Source organism: Sipha flava, unplaced genomic scaffold (assembly GCF_003268045.1).
Source record: "Sipha flava isolate LNK unplaced genomic scaffold, YSA_version1 88_pilon_pilon, whole genome shotgun sequence".
Classification (NCBI taxonomy): domain Eukaryota; kingdom Metazoa; phylum Arthropoda; class Insecta; order Hemiptera; family Aphididae; genus Sipha; species Sipha flava.
In genome coordinates this window covers 368,843-383,167 of record NW_020273630.1, presented here as the reverse complement: position 1 = coordinate 383,167, position 14,325 = coordinate 368,843, and the positions used below count along the sequence as shown (strand labels likewise).

At 29.8% G+C, this 14,325-nt stretch overlaps 2 protein-coding genes and 1 pseudogene across 2 annotated transcripts; all 3 read left to right on the top strand.

Annotated features, from left to right (window-relative positions):
* Positions 1-9,452: 9,452 nt before the first annotated feature.
* Positions 9,453-11,388, top strand: LOC112693525. The gene is made up of 2 exons (XM_025568634.1): positions 9,453-11,297; positions 11,380-11,388. The coding sequence occupies exons 1-2, from the start codon at positions 9,453-9,455 to the stop codon at positions 11,386-11,388; spliced, it is 1,854 nt and encodes a 617-aa protein (XP_025424419.1).
* A 55-nt stretch (positions 11,389-11,443) lies between these two features.
* Positions 11,444-11,797, top strand: LOC112693557. Its single transcript, XM_025568673.1, has one exon. It carries the CDS (start codon positions 11,451-11,453, stop codon positions 11,772-11,774), a length of 324 nt encoding a protein of 107 aa, XP_025424458.1. The 5' UTR covers positions 11,444-11,450; the 3' UTR covers positions 11,775-11,797.
* Positions 11,798-12,527: 730 nt separating this feature from the next.
* On the top strand, positions 12,528-14,176 carry LOC112693524 (annotated as a pseudogene).
* The last annotated feature ends 149 nt before the right edge of the window (positions 14,177-14,325 follow it).

Sequence of the window (14,325 nt, the reverse complement as noted above, 5' to 3'; positions counted from 1 at the left end):
ATATGAAACTTGTGATCGAAGGAAACTTACTGCGGCCCAGCAATTTATTTCTGCATTGATATTTATTTCTGCATAATCGACCTTTAAGAACAGACCGCACCAAGTATATGCATATATATGGGCATGTGTGTGCAAGCTTGAATGTGTATGTGTTTGTATGTGTGTGTGTAAACGCATAGGGGAACGCATGGAAAGTCAAATGTTTTGAATAAAATTATTTACGAGTTAAGTATTCAAAACAAATGTGGTAGAACGATTAAATGTCGTGTGCAGTCGATTTTGGATAGAATCATATCAATAAAGCAAACCGACCAAATTCTATCTTAGACTAATAAATGCAAAGGAAACGATTAATTATTTGAAGATAAAACGAAAAACTTTTTATAGCATTAAGATACTATGGTGATTTCAAAAATATTCATAATCACGAAACGAAGATTGATTGACATATTAAAAGATCTTTATCCTAAAAAATGTCCGTACACTTATAGAACGCAAACATAAAAAGCTTCATTCTATTAATGTTTATTTAAAGTTTTTTTTTTATTATAGAAAATATTAGTTCGATATTTTCTTCAAAAATGATGCCAATATTTTTATTTCATTTTATTTTTTTTTTGTTAATTTATCGCAAACGTTATAACCAATTTCAATTATTTCATGTCACGTTGTTACGTTATTTTTGACATTTTAAAAAGAGAAAAAGTACGATAATATTTTAATGTAATGCATATTACATAGTAATATAATTTTATATACAAAACTTTAAATAATTGTCTTGTAGGTACTCTTCTCCATAAATAAAAATAATAATCAACTAATAAACTATTTTTAACTCGATATTCGACCGTGCAGCATGCACGGTCTGCAGCTACGACGCGCGATGGCGTGATTACGGAATATTATGTATTATGTCGTGTAAGACGTTAATGTTTTGAACAACGACTTGCGGTATTTAATATCCCATATTCGTAATTTGTCATGATATTGTCGACTAACTTCGGTGCAATGTTAATACTAGACCAAGTCGTTGAAAATGAAATTAACGACCAGCCGCTAATAGCAGTGGTGGGAATCATCACGGCTGCACGTCGTATACTCGCACTGCAACGCTGATCGCCGAAAACTTATTGTTTATATCTGTGCATCACTGCATCAGTATTGTACTAGTACTATTGTTAATTATTATTTACTATTTAGTTCTATCTTTTATGCATTTTTATTGCAATTGATTGATAATTCAAGACAGTTACTAGGTATTTATTTTTTTTTAAGATACTCTTGGTATTAATTTACAATACGTGTCTTATAGTAAACTTATTCCATATTAACAATATGTGTAACCGTAGCGAAGTTGTAAATCAATTAAAACAAAAATGCTTTTCAAGACTTTCATTTGCTGAAAAAAAAGTTTTAGTTGAAAATGGTAAACCGTGTCCAGATCTTGACATTTTAACAACAGTAAAAATTAAAAAGACAACAGATAATACTCGGCATTTTCGTAAAGAGCTTTATAATATATCTGATTGGTTATGTGGTTGTGAAATATCGAATAAATTTTTTTGTTGGTCTTGTTTACTATTTTCTACGAAAAAAACTGTTTGGAATAATCAAGGGTATGATGATTAAAATCATTTAAATACAGCTGTTAAAAAACATACTGAATAAGAAATTCATACAGGTGGATATTTTAAACTTAAGACATTTTTATCATCATCAACTGCTAGAATTGACACATCATTAGATAAACAAAGAAAAATAGATATTTAATTACATAATGAAAAAACAGCAAAAAATAGAGAAATATTAAAAAGATTAATAAATGCAGTATGTTTTTTAGCTAAACAGGAATTATCTTTTAGGGGACATAATGAAAACAAATATTCAGTAAATAGGGGAAACTATATGGAGTTATTGATTTCCACCCAAGAATTTGATCCATTATTACAAGAGCATTTATATACATCTACTATTTTTCGAGATACTTCTGTTTCCATACAAAATGATTTAATAAATTGATGTTATTAAACATGAGATATTTAATGAAATTCAAAATACACAATACGTGGCAATTATGCTTGATGAAACAACTGATATTAGTAATAAATCACAATATCGACAGTACTGAGATATTTTTCAAAAAACGAAAACAAAATTGTTGAACGTTTTCTTGGATTTGATGACATGAGTGCTGACAAAACAGCAACCTCTTTATTTAAACACGTTAATCGAGTAGTTGAAAAATTTAAAATTGAAAACAAATTAGTGGCACAAACATATGACGGGGCAGCAGTAATGTCTGGCCATTTAAACGGGTTGCAAAGTAAAGTATTAGAGAAATATCCTAAAGCTATATTTACTCATTGTTATGCGCGTGTTATTAATTTAATACTTCAACAATTATTAGAATGCAATAAGGAACTTAAAATTTTTTTTCAAGGTCTTAACTCTTTACCTGTATTTTTTTCTCACTCTCCTAAAAGACTAAAAGCACTTTCAGAATTTATGACCAAAAAGTTACCCACATTAGCTACTACTCGTTGGAACTTACTTCACAATTAGTTCATATAGTTCATAATCATTGAACATCATTAGTTGATTTTTTTATGTTTGTTTATGAAAGTGGTGATTTTGATAATGTTATTGGAATGACAGCAAAAGGATTTGCAAATTTCCTTCAAGAAAATAAAAACATTTTTATTATACAAATATTATCTAATCTTCTTATTTTTACTGACGTATTGTTCAATATTTTACAGTCAAAAAATTTTTATATTTTATTTTGTAGTCAAAAAATACTTGATTTTCAAAACCAATTATACCAAGAAAGCGAAAATTTTGATACTTTATGGGCATCATTTACTGAAAATGCTAACGAACTTTTTGTAAGCAATCGCAGGGCTAGACAAATAGAAACCGACAAAAAAGATTATTATAGACGTCTTTATTTTGATATTATTGACAATATACAATCTCAAATTAATATCCATTTTAAATCGTTTGAAAAATTGCAATGTTTTAACTTACTTAATCCTACGAAAATTAAATGCATTGCGAAAAAAGATAATTTTCCATTTAATTTAATTAAAAATTTACAAGATATTTATGGCGATTTTTTCAAGTATGGTAAACTATAAAATGAACTTCATGTATAGTACACCTTAAAGGAATTATCCGATAAAAGCTCTATTGAAATTATGAATTATCTTTCTGAAATGAGCTTAAACAGTGGATTTTCCGAGGTGTATAAGTTGACTCAATTAATATCTACTATACCAACATCAACCGCTTCAGTGGAGAGATCATTTTCATCTTTAAAAAGAATCCTTACATATTGTCGCTCAACTCAAACACAAGAAAGAATGAACAGCTTAAATGTAATATCAATAAAAAAAAGAATTGGTTTTCAAATTAAGAGCAAACAGAAATAAATTTTATGAAGATGTTATAAACAAATTTACTGAAAAAGAGGGAAGAATCGAATTTGAATTCAAATAAAAATCAATCTATAATAGAATATATTTATTAAAACATTTTCAGTTTGTATAATAATTTAATTTTATAAATATTTTATGTATTTTTAAAAACTTAAAAAGTATGTAAAATAAATAACTTTAATAACATGTTGATATTTAATAAAAATTTATTTTTCATACGGGGGGGGGGGGGGTCCTAATCAATCACACATTAACGCCTAACGCCGAAAGTCAGGAAACGCCACTGCTGAAATTAATAAAATAGTAATCTTTAAGGTATGACATTTTCACTGAATGCTTATATTACAGTACGCTATGACAATATAATTCCTAATACATTTTTTTTCTACTATTTATAGTAAATCTTCTTATAACTTATTACAGTGTTTAATTAATTTAAAATACTTTTAAAATTTGTTTTGTACTCGTTCACGAAAATTATCATAGCATTGGAATGGTATTGATTAGACACTCAAATGCAAACAAATAATTGATGAGAACCTTTAATTCAAAAAATCATATCATGTCTCAAGTTTCTATTTTTACTGATCTAAAAGGTTTGGACACGAACAGCTAGAGTGCGCTGCAAAGCACGTTTGTCATAAAATTCGTCATTGAGTAAAATATTTAATATTATACCATAGTTACAGGGGCGTAATATAGTTCAATACAGGGCAAAATAATGAGACAAAAAAAATTTTCGTCGCTTCACTCGGATAATTATTTCTTCAACTCCACATTATTATTGAGTTTCACACTTTATTGATGTAGATTACAACTATATATTTTTGACTTAAAATTAAATTACATTATGTTGCAATAAAATAAACATTGATATAACCTTCATGAATGAATATAGTTTAGGTACCTACATTCATAATCATAATTCATATTTTTGTATCTGTTTACATGCAAATATATGTAAATTATTATATTATTAATTATTATCTTTATAGCCAATATGATGTACTATATGAGAAGAAATTATTGTGGCTTGTGTTATTATTGAAATATAGTTATAGAAAACTCTCAAATAATATATCAAAACTTCTATATTTTTAATTAATATCAGTAAGATAATAAGTAGGGTCAGCGACGGATTGGCCCACTGGGATATCGGGAAAGTTCCCGGTGGGCCAGTAGTCATACTATAACACTGGGTCGATGTACTTGGATTAAAAATGATTTTATAAAAATTATGTATTAATAAGTATATTATATTTAATTGTAAGATTGTGATAAAAACCTAGTATAAACGTGATGTAAACAGTTCTACAAGCATTTAATCCATGAATAAAGGAGACTTTTATAGACAATAATTATTATTATTATTGGATGGTGGGCCGATTATGCGGTAATTTCCCGGGCCGAAATGTTTAACCAATCCGTCTCTGAGTAGAGCTCGGGACTTCTAGGAATTTGCATGTTTTTAAATAATCATCAAAAACATAGCTAAGTAATATATAAATTTGTTTTATAGCAATATAAGTTTGTATTTAAAATTTATAGTTGCATACACAGGCGGATAGGCTAAATTAATGTTACCGGGAAATATATTTTCCGTACGGGCCCAATAAAAGTAAAAGAAATACATTTTTACCACGCACATATAATTCATATTTTTCTAACTAAAACTATCTTCTACAGTTAAATTACTTTCAAGTGATTCTAACTTTATATTGGCCCTTTGAACGAATTTATCTGCCGCTTCTTTGGTGGCAGAAAATCTCGAGATATATCTTTAATACTACTTATTATATTTGTTACCATCCTATGAGCTTGTAATAAATCTAGACCTCGCGTCTGCAAATATTTTGATAAATGTGTGGTGTGTTTAAAGATACGTAAAAATGTTTGGGCTGTTAAAATAGTTTCGTATTTAAAAAGAGATTCCAATAAACCTATTGACTTGTAGCGTATATCTGATTTAATATTAGAATCTGTGTATATCTCTTCTAGCGTTGTTATTAACTCAATATAAAGACTATTTTCTTGTTCATTAAAATGTCCAAATATTTTTGATAAAGCTATATATTTTGCCCACCATCTAGTTTGTCTAATGGTACCAAGTCGTTTATTTGAACACTTTTCTAACCAAATATCCATTCTTTTGTATGATTCTCTAATAAATACAGTACAACTATTGAGTAAACCAAACAAAGATAATGCTTCTACTTTATTTTCAGTAACATCGCAAATGACTAAGTTTAAGACGTGTGCATAGCACCAAATATGTAGTTGGGTAGCCCCCGTTTCACTGAGTTTTTCCGAAAACCCTCTATATTGCCCCTGCATATTAACCGCTCCATCAGTTGAATTTCCCACGCAATTTAATATATCAATATTAGCAGTTTTAAGAACATTCAGCAGTAGTTCAACAAATGCTTGTCCAGTCGACGATTTACATTTTACCATAACTATTAATCTTTCTTTTACACTAAATTTTGAAACGTATCTTATTATTATTGAGCATTGATCATTTATTGAAGTATCTTGGGTTGTATCCAGTTGAATTGAGTACAACCCAGCCTCGATAACTTCTTTTTAAATACTAGATTTTATCATAGAAGAACAAGTATCCAATATATAACCTACAGTAGTCTTAGATAGAAATGTTAAGGTACCACCTCCTTGTTTAGAACCGGAATTATGACATAATTTACTTTTTTCAATTGAAGAGTCAACGTGTAATTTTAGAATAGAGTCATATTTACTTAATAAAATAACCGTTTCAAGAAATGTGCCATGGTCTATTGTATGGTCATTTAGGGTATACGTAGCTTCATTGGAACTTGTTCCTCTATAACTAAGTCCACGTTTTCCTATCATTTTAATTATATCAATGTTTCTTGTTAGTACCTGTCTCTTTTCATCTACTTGTTTTTTCTCAAATTACATTGGTCATATATAAGTAATTGATCAATCGAACTACTACTATTTTTCAAGAAGTAAACATCTACACTATTACCATGTGTTTTACTTTTTTCATGCTCTTTAATACGTTGGTAAATATGTCGCCAATCATTTACGCCTACTGTAAATGTATTTTTGTCACTCACAGTTCCAAACGCTAGATATATACTACAAAATAAAGCTGAATGTTTGGAACTTTAAGTTAACCAAATTCGTTTACTACCATCATAACGATAGAATGCTCTATTTGATATAAAAGGAATGTCTCTATCTGGTTGATTTGGATGATACAACATAAAATGATTAATAAAATTATAGTTCGGTTTTCTAAAATAGTCTATCTCATTAATTTCATTGATATTATTTATCGGTTTTTCAATAATAATGTCCTTATTTGTTTTCAACACACTCTGCTTATTCTGACTAACATCATTTTTATTTAAAATTTCAATTTCTAATCCAATTGTTTGATGTTCAATAGGTAAAGGCAGTTTTTTGATATTATTAACATTTTGTTCAACATTATCAGATGTTTCAAAAGTTGTTGAAAATTTAAAAAAATTATTTATTTTCATACAAGTTTTTTCTTGTTCAATTAATAATTGTTTTTGTTTTTCTAGACGTTTTTCATGGCCACTTTTAAATTTTTTTATTTTTGGTTGTTGGTCATCCATATTATCTACTTGTTCGATCGAATAATATAATTATTAAGTGTAAAATTACTTTTACTCACTTGAAAACAGAAGGCGGAGACTGAGGAGAGTATTCAAAAATAAAAATCTTTGTTGTTTCGGTAGCGAAATAAGGAAAAATATAAAATAGTTTATAACGCAGTCGGATCGTCAAATAATATTATTGTGACAGTTCATATTAGTATTTCGTACAATAATTGTACAATTATTGTAGAATGTACCGATATTCGATAAAACTCCAATTAGATAAGGTCGACCGCCATGCGCCGATGCTATATAGATTCTATTAATGTAAGTATGTGGGGCCATACGTTCCATTATTGTTAATTTTAGTATTTAGCTTAATTTTTATTATTTGTAAAATTATTATTTATTTTATTAGGTATAAATTGTATAAAAAGTTACATATTAGGTCGGCCCAGTGTGGATGTGTATATTTTTAAGTATTGACTATTGAGTAGCTACTATATCGAACTCTGTAATTATAAGAGTGTATAAACAAAAAAAAATTAATTTAGAGAGGAGGGCCTACCGGGATTTGCCCGGTATCCCGATGGGCCTATCCGCCACTGGTTGCATATTTTGCATATTTGACCATTTTTCATTTATAAGTGAATATTTGACAATTATTTATATGAAGGAGTAAGTTTATACATTTTATAAAAAAAATTATGGATTTATTTCTTCATATATCACTCGACTAGGAACTTAAGGTGTTTTATTGGTGCACCAACTGAATGCATTAAAATAATTAAAACTACAAAAAAACAAATACATTCTGCAAAAATTGAAGGATCTGCACAAGTTAAGGGCTATTTATGACAAAATTAAAAATTTTTGGAGAAAAAGGTTGGATTTGATCAACTACAAAAAATATCGAACACTTTAAAAGGAAAAAATGAATCTATGGATGAATTTCCTGTAGATATTAGTAATAGTGACCAACCATTTTTAAAGTTTGCTCCTATAAGTACCGTAGACGTGTAACGTTCCTTTTCTAAATATAAAAATATTTTGGCTTATAACAGGCAGTCATTTAAATTTCCCAACTTAAGAAAATATCTTATATTCCAATGTAATGCTCAAGGTAATTATAACTTTATAAAAAATAGAAAAAGTGTTTTCAATTTAATTTATTTTTAAAACCATTTTAAATATTTTGTTTTAGATAAAAACTCAATATAAGATAAAAACAAATTTGAAAAGAAGAAAATAATTACCTCAAATCATCATAACTATCGTATAGAAAAATATTATTATTATTTATTACTAATTACATTTTTTTATTTAATTAAGAGTATGAAGTCCCTAGCCCTAATAATAAGTAACCCAATAATTCACATAACCCGCAAATATAGCGGTATGACTAAAAATATTTCCACCAGGGATGGATACAGAGGCCTTAAACGGGGGGAGGGGGAATTTATTAGTTATAGACTAAAAAAATATCATCTCTTTAAAAAAAAAAAGATTTTTATTTTTCAGATAATGAAGAACTTTATGTATTTATTTAAAAAAAACTTATTAATCTTTATAAATTATCGCTAATTATTATATATGATAAATATTATATATAAATTAATTAATAAAATATTTTAAATTATAAAATTTTTTTTTCTATAATTTTTTGAAAATATATCTATCACTTCATCTATGTCAATATGTAAAAATCAAGAAAAATCAAGATTTATTGATAATTTGTTACGTGTACTCAACTTAATCAAAATAAATAGTCAATAGTAAATTTACTAAAATGTATTCTGATGTATTAGTTAACTCTATATAATATATTTGTCATTTAATTTTTTTTTGTCTAATCTTATCTCATTTTTTTTATTATTATATAAAAATAAGTCCGGTTTTCCTCCCTGACGCTATAACTCCAGAACGCACGAACCGATTTCCACGGTTTTGCATTCGTTGGAAAGGTCTTGGGCTCCGTGAGGTTTATAGCAAAGAAAATTCTGGAAAATTCAGGAAAAATTCAACAGAAAAGTGGGGAAATCGTTTTTCACATACAGCGCCATCTATTATACATAGCATGTACTTCAAACCAATAGCAACGGTGCGTGATAAAGTGTGTGATAGATAGTCATTATTCTCTGCTCAGTTAATTTCATTTAAGCTCAGTGTAAATTATGTGGATCGTGCATTTGAAGTTAAATTCAACACTCTGTCCATAGTCCAAAATGCCTAGAGAACGACGTGCGAACATCGGCCGCCGCACAAGACATGCAAGCCAGCAACAAGTCTATTCAAGGAACTTAAGAGAAGAAAGAAAAAATATAATAAGAGAAAATGACCGAATTGCATTCGGCATTCGGCCAAATCAATCAAATATTTGTGCAAGTACGTCACAAAAGGCAGCGACATGGCTGTGTTTGGTATTGCGTCGGAAAATGTGAATGACGAAATCAGCAACTTCCAAATGGGCAGATACGTCAGTACTAATGAAGCACTGTGGCGATTATTGTCATTTCAAATTCATGAAAGATATCCCACAGTTGTACATTTAGCAGTGCATTTGGAAAATGGCCAAAGAGTTTACTTCACTGAGGCTAATGCGGCACAACGAGCTGAGAGACCACCATCGACAACATTGACTAGCTTCTTTGCAATGTGTGAAGCAGATCCATTCGCAGCGACGCTGATGTACGTTGAAATGCCCAAGTATTACACTTGGAATCAATCAACAAAGAAATTCCAACGTCGCAAACAAGGAACCCCAGTTCCAGACTGGCCACAGGTGTTTTCAACTGATGCACTAGGTCGTATGTACACTGTTCATCCTAGAAACGATGAATGTTTTTATTTGCGACTGCTGTTAGTAAATGTACGTGGACCGAAATCATTTGCGCATTTGAAAACTGTGAATGGCCACCAATGCCAAACATATCAAGAAGCATGTCAACTATTGGGTTTGCTGGAGAACGATTCTCATTGGGATTTAACACTTGCAGATTCAGTTGTTTCATCAAATGCGTACCAAATACGAACGCTGTTCGCAATTATCATCACCACATGTTTTCCTTCACAACCAATTCAGTTATGGAACAAATACAAAGACGCCATATGTGAAGATATCTTGCATCGCTTGCGTATTCAAACGAATAATCCTGACATCCAAATAACCGATGAAATCTACAATGAAGGATTGATTCTGATTGAGGATCAATGCTTGACTATTGCAAACAAGCTACTGATTGAAGTAGGAATGATTGCGCCAAATCGATCGATGCACGATGCATTCAACCAAGAATTAAATCGAGAGCTGCAATACAATGTTGATACATTGCAGGAATTCGTTAGAAATAATGTTCCGTTGCTGAATGAACAGCAAAAACAAGTATACAAAACATTAATGCAAGCGGTGGACAATAATACTGGTGGTCTATTCTTCCTGGATGCACCTGGAGGAACAGGGAAAACATTTGTCATTTCATTGATTTTGGCCACTATTCGATCAAGATGTGACATAGCTTTGGCGTTAGCATCATCTGGAATTGCGGCGACTCTTCTATATGGCGGTCGTACTGCACATTCTGCGCTTAAGTTGCCACTCAATTTAAACACAATTGATACTCCAACGTGCAATATTTCCCGATCCAGTGCAATGGGAAAATTGTTAATGCAATGCAAGCTCATTGTTTGGGATGAGTGCACAATGGCACATAAGAAATCACTTGAAGCACTTAACTTCACACTGAAGGATCTTCGGAGAAATAACAACATCTTTGGCGGCTTGATGATATTGTTGGCAGGCGATTTCAGGCAGACGTTGCCAGTAGTTCCCCGTGGAACGCCTGCAGATGAATTGAATGCTTGCCTAAAGGCATCACCTTTATGGAATAACGTAAAAACATTATCGCTAACCACTAATATGAGAGTTCAACTTCAAAATGATCAAAGTGCTGCACAATTTTCCAAACAATTGTTAGATCTTGGAAATGGAAAAGTCCCAGTTGATGCGACATCTGGATTAATTACTCTTACCAACGACTTTTGCCGATTTGTAGACACTCAATTAGTTCTTATTGAAAATGTTTTCCCAAACATTAGTGAGAATTATAAGAATTATGCTTGGTTAAGTCAACGAGCAATTCTTGCAGCAAAGAATAATGATGTCCACGCACTGAATTTCACCATTCAATCAAAAATTGCTGGCGATTTGGTGACATACAAATCCGTTGATTCAATAACAAATCCCGATGATGTAGTAAATTATCCAACGGAGTTTTTGAACTCTCTGGAGATACCAGGATTTCCACCACATAACTTGCAACTGAAAGTTGGTACAGTTATTTTGATACTGCGTAATTTGAATCCACCGCGACTTTGCAACGGTACTCGACTTTTGGTAAAGAGACTTATGCCGAATTTAATTGAGGCAACCATTATTAACGGAAAGTACGCAGGTGAAAATGTATGTATTCCTCGAATACCAATGATTCCGACTGATCTTCCGTTTGACTTCAAACGATTGCAATTCCCAGTTCGCCTTGCGTTCGCAATGACAATTAATAAGTCGCAAGGCCAATCGCTTAGTGTTTGCGGGATAAATTTGGAAAATCATTGTTTTTCACATGGACAGTTATACGTTGCGTGTTCACGAGTTGGGAAACCATCCGCTTTGTTTGTGTTAACGTCAGACCAAAAAACAAAAAATGTGGTTTACCAAAGAGCACTACAATGAAACAATTAAATAACACTTCATTTTAGTAGGTAATTGAAATGAATTTATTACTGTTGTGAAATGAAATAAATATTTTCCTTTTCAAATATATAACAAAAAAAATTTTTTTTCTTTATCTTTTAATCACCAAACGAAATGTTACATAAAACGAATCTGGTGGCGAAACGGAGTTCGCCGGGTCTGCTAGTAATTTTCTAAAATCATTTTGGATATCTTTGTTAAACATTTTTTTATTGCAAAACGTACAAGTCAAGCAACAGTTTTTATAATAAGGTTTGTATCTAATACTCATTTTTCCTAATGGTTAACCAAAAAGTGTTAAGTATTTACGATTTTTTTTCTAGAGAGCAACTGGTACATAAGTATAGGTAACAAAGGCATAATAGAAGAGGGACGAATTATGAAAGGGCGCTAATTATATAATTTTCTCCGAGTAAAAAATATGTTAGACTCCACCCAATCATATATAATAGTTACACATATTCTATATTATTTTTTTTTGTAAATATCTTAATAGATACTATTAATTAAGACAGTCGAGTTATCAATAATACTGCTAAATATAACTTTGTACATACATTTTAAATTTTAGTTCTGGAAATAGTGGCAATTTTGAAGATAGCTTTTTAGTTGGTTTTAGAAATTGGAAAAAAGCATGTGCTTTGTATTTGTGTTTTATTTATAATTTTTTAATTATAATTATTAATATAAGTATATTATATAAATATATTAATATCTTCTCAACATTCATTGATGGTTGAAAGTAATAAAAAATATATGAAAATGTTAGTTGATATTGTTTTATTTGTAAGTTATCAAGGAATTGGTTTAAGAGGACACGATGAGACGACGAGACAAAAGATTCTTTAAATCAATGTATTAAACTAAAAACTAATATTACTAATAGTCTTAAATGATCTTAAATGTAAAATATCTAAATATGATAATTATTTGTAAAAAAAATTAATATATTTTTAGGAAACTTAAAGAATTATGTAAATTGTGAGCAAAAAGTAATGAGGAATTTGGAAAAAAAATTAATCTTAAAACCAATTACTCAAGTCATAAAATTCAAGATGAACTTTTAAATATATGTACAGATGTTGTGAAAGAAATAATTGTGAAAGATATTGAAGACGTTGAAGTGTTTGGAATTATGTGTGATGAAGTAAGATGAAATATAAATTATGTTTTATACATGGATTTCTTAATTTATTTTTATTAAATTAATTTATATGTGTTACAAACAAGAACAAATGGCGTTATGTGTAAGGTATGTTAAAAATCTAGATGTTGTTGAGAAATTTTTCGGTTTTATATATTATTCTAAGAATCAAGATGCTGAAAGTTTATATCATGGTACCAGAAAAAGTGTAAACTTAGTTCTAAACCACAAATAGTTGCTCAGTCATATGACGGTGCAAATGTTATGTCTGGCAGTGGCGGACGCAGGGAGGGGTTTTGTAGTTTCAACCCCCTCCCCCCCGAAATTAATGGATGATTAATTTTAAACGTAGTTATCCTACCTTATTTACCATAAAAAAATGAATTGTTCAAAATACTATTAAAATATGCTAGAAAAAAAAATGATTTGTTAAGAAAAGTGAATTTGTAATAATTTGTAATTTTCCAAACGTTCTAAAAGGTATTGGTACTTAAAATAACATTTTTGAAAATCCATGATGGCAATACTTCGTAAAAATAATGCGTGTTTGTAAGTCGGTTATTATTAGTAAGTAAAAATTAGTAAATATACCTAGTCAGTATTATATTATTTACAATGGTACATTATGATTGAAAGTTTCCCTAAATTTTGTGTTTTATGGTCATGTGATAACGATCAACAATCTATAGTCAATAGTCAATTATTTCAAAATAACGATAGTCAGGCCCGTATTTAAAGGGGCACGGGTAGACACATGTCCGGAAGTGTCAAGTCTCAAGGGCTGCAAAATATTTTAGCAAAATTAATTTTAAAAATGATGTACCTAATGAAAAAAATAAATAAAACAATAAAAAAAGAAAATAATATGTTTTATTATGTTATAATTTGTTTAATTTGTTAATTACAAAAAATATTAAACGATTTTCATTCATAAATTATATTTTAATATTAAAAAATCTCGATTATGGACGAAATAATAAGTGTTATATTATTATTATTTATTTATTTTTTTTTTTTTTTTTGGGAGGGGACATAAATTATATGCCCGGGGGTGCCAAATTTTTAAATACGGGTCTGACGGTAATTATTCTTATTTTTTCAACCCCCTCCCCCCCCGAAATTTTTTTCTGCGTCCGCCCCTATGTCTGGGAAATTTAACGGATTACAAAACAAAATAAAAAATCAATATCCTTACGCTATTTATACCCAATGCATTGGATACATGTATGGCTCATAAAATGAACCTCATTGTAATTGATATGTGTAAATATGCAGTGGTGTATTGGTAAATATATTTATGGGTATACGCTCCTAAAAGTAGTTTAATATACCTATATATGCCTACCAGTGGCGGATCCAGAAATTTATCAAGGGGGTAAATAATCT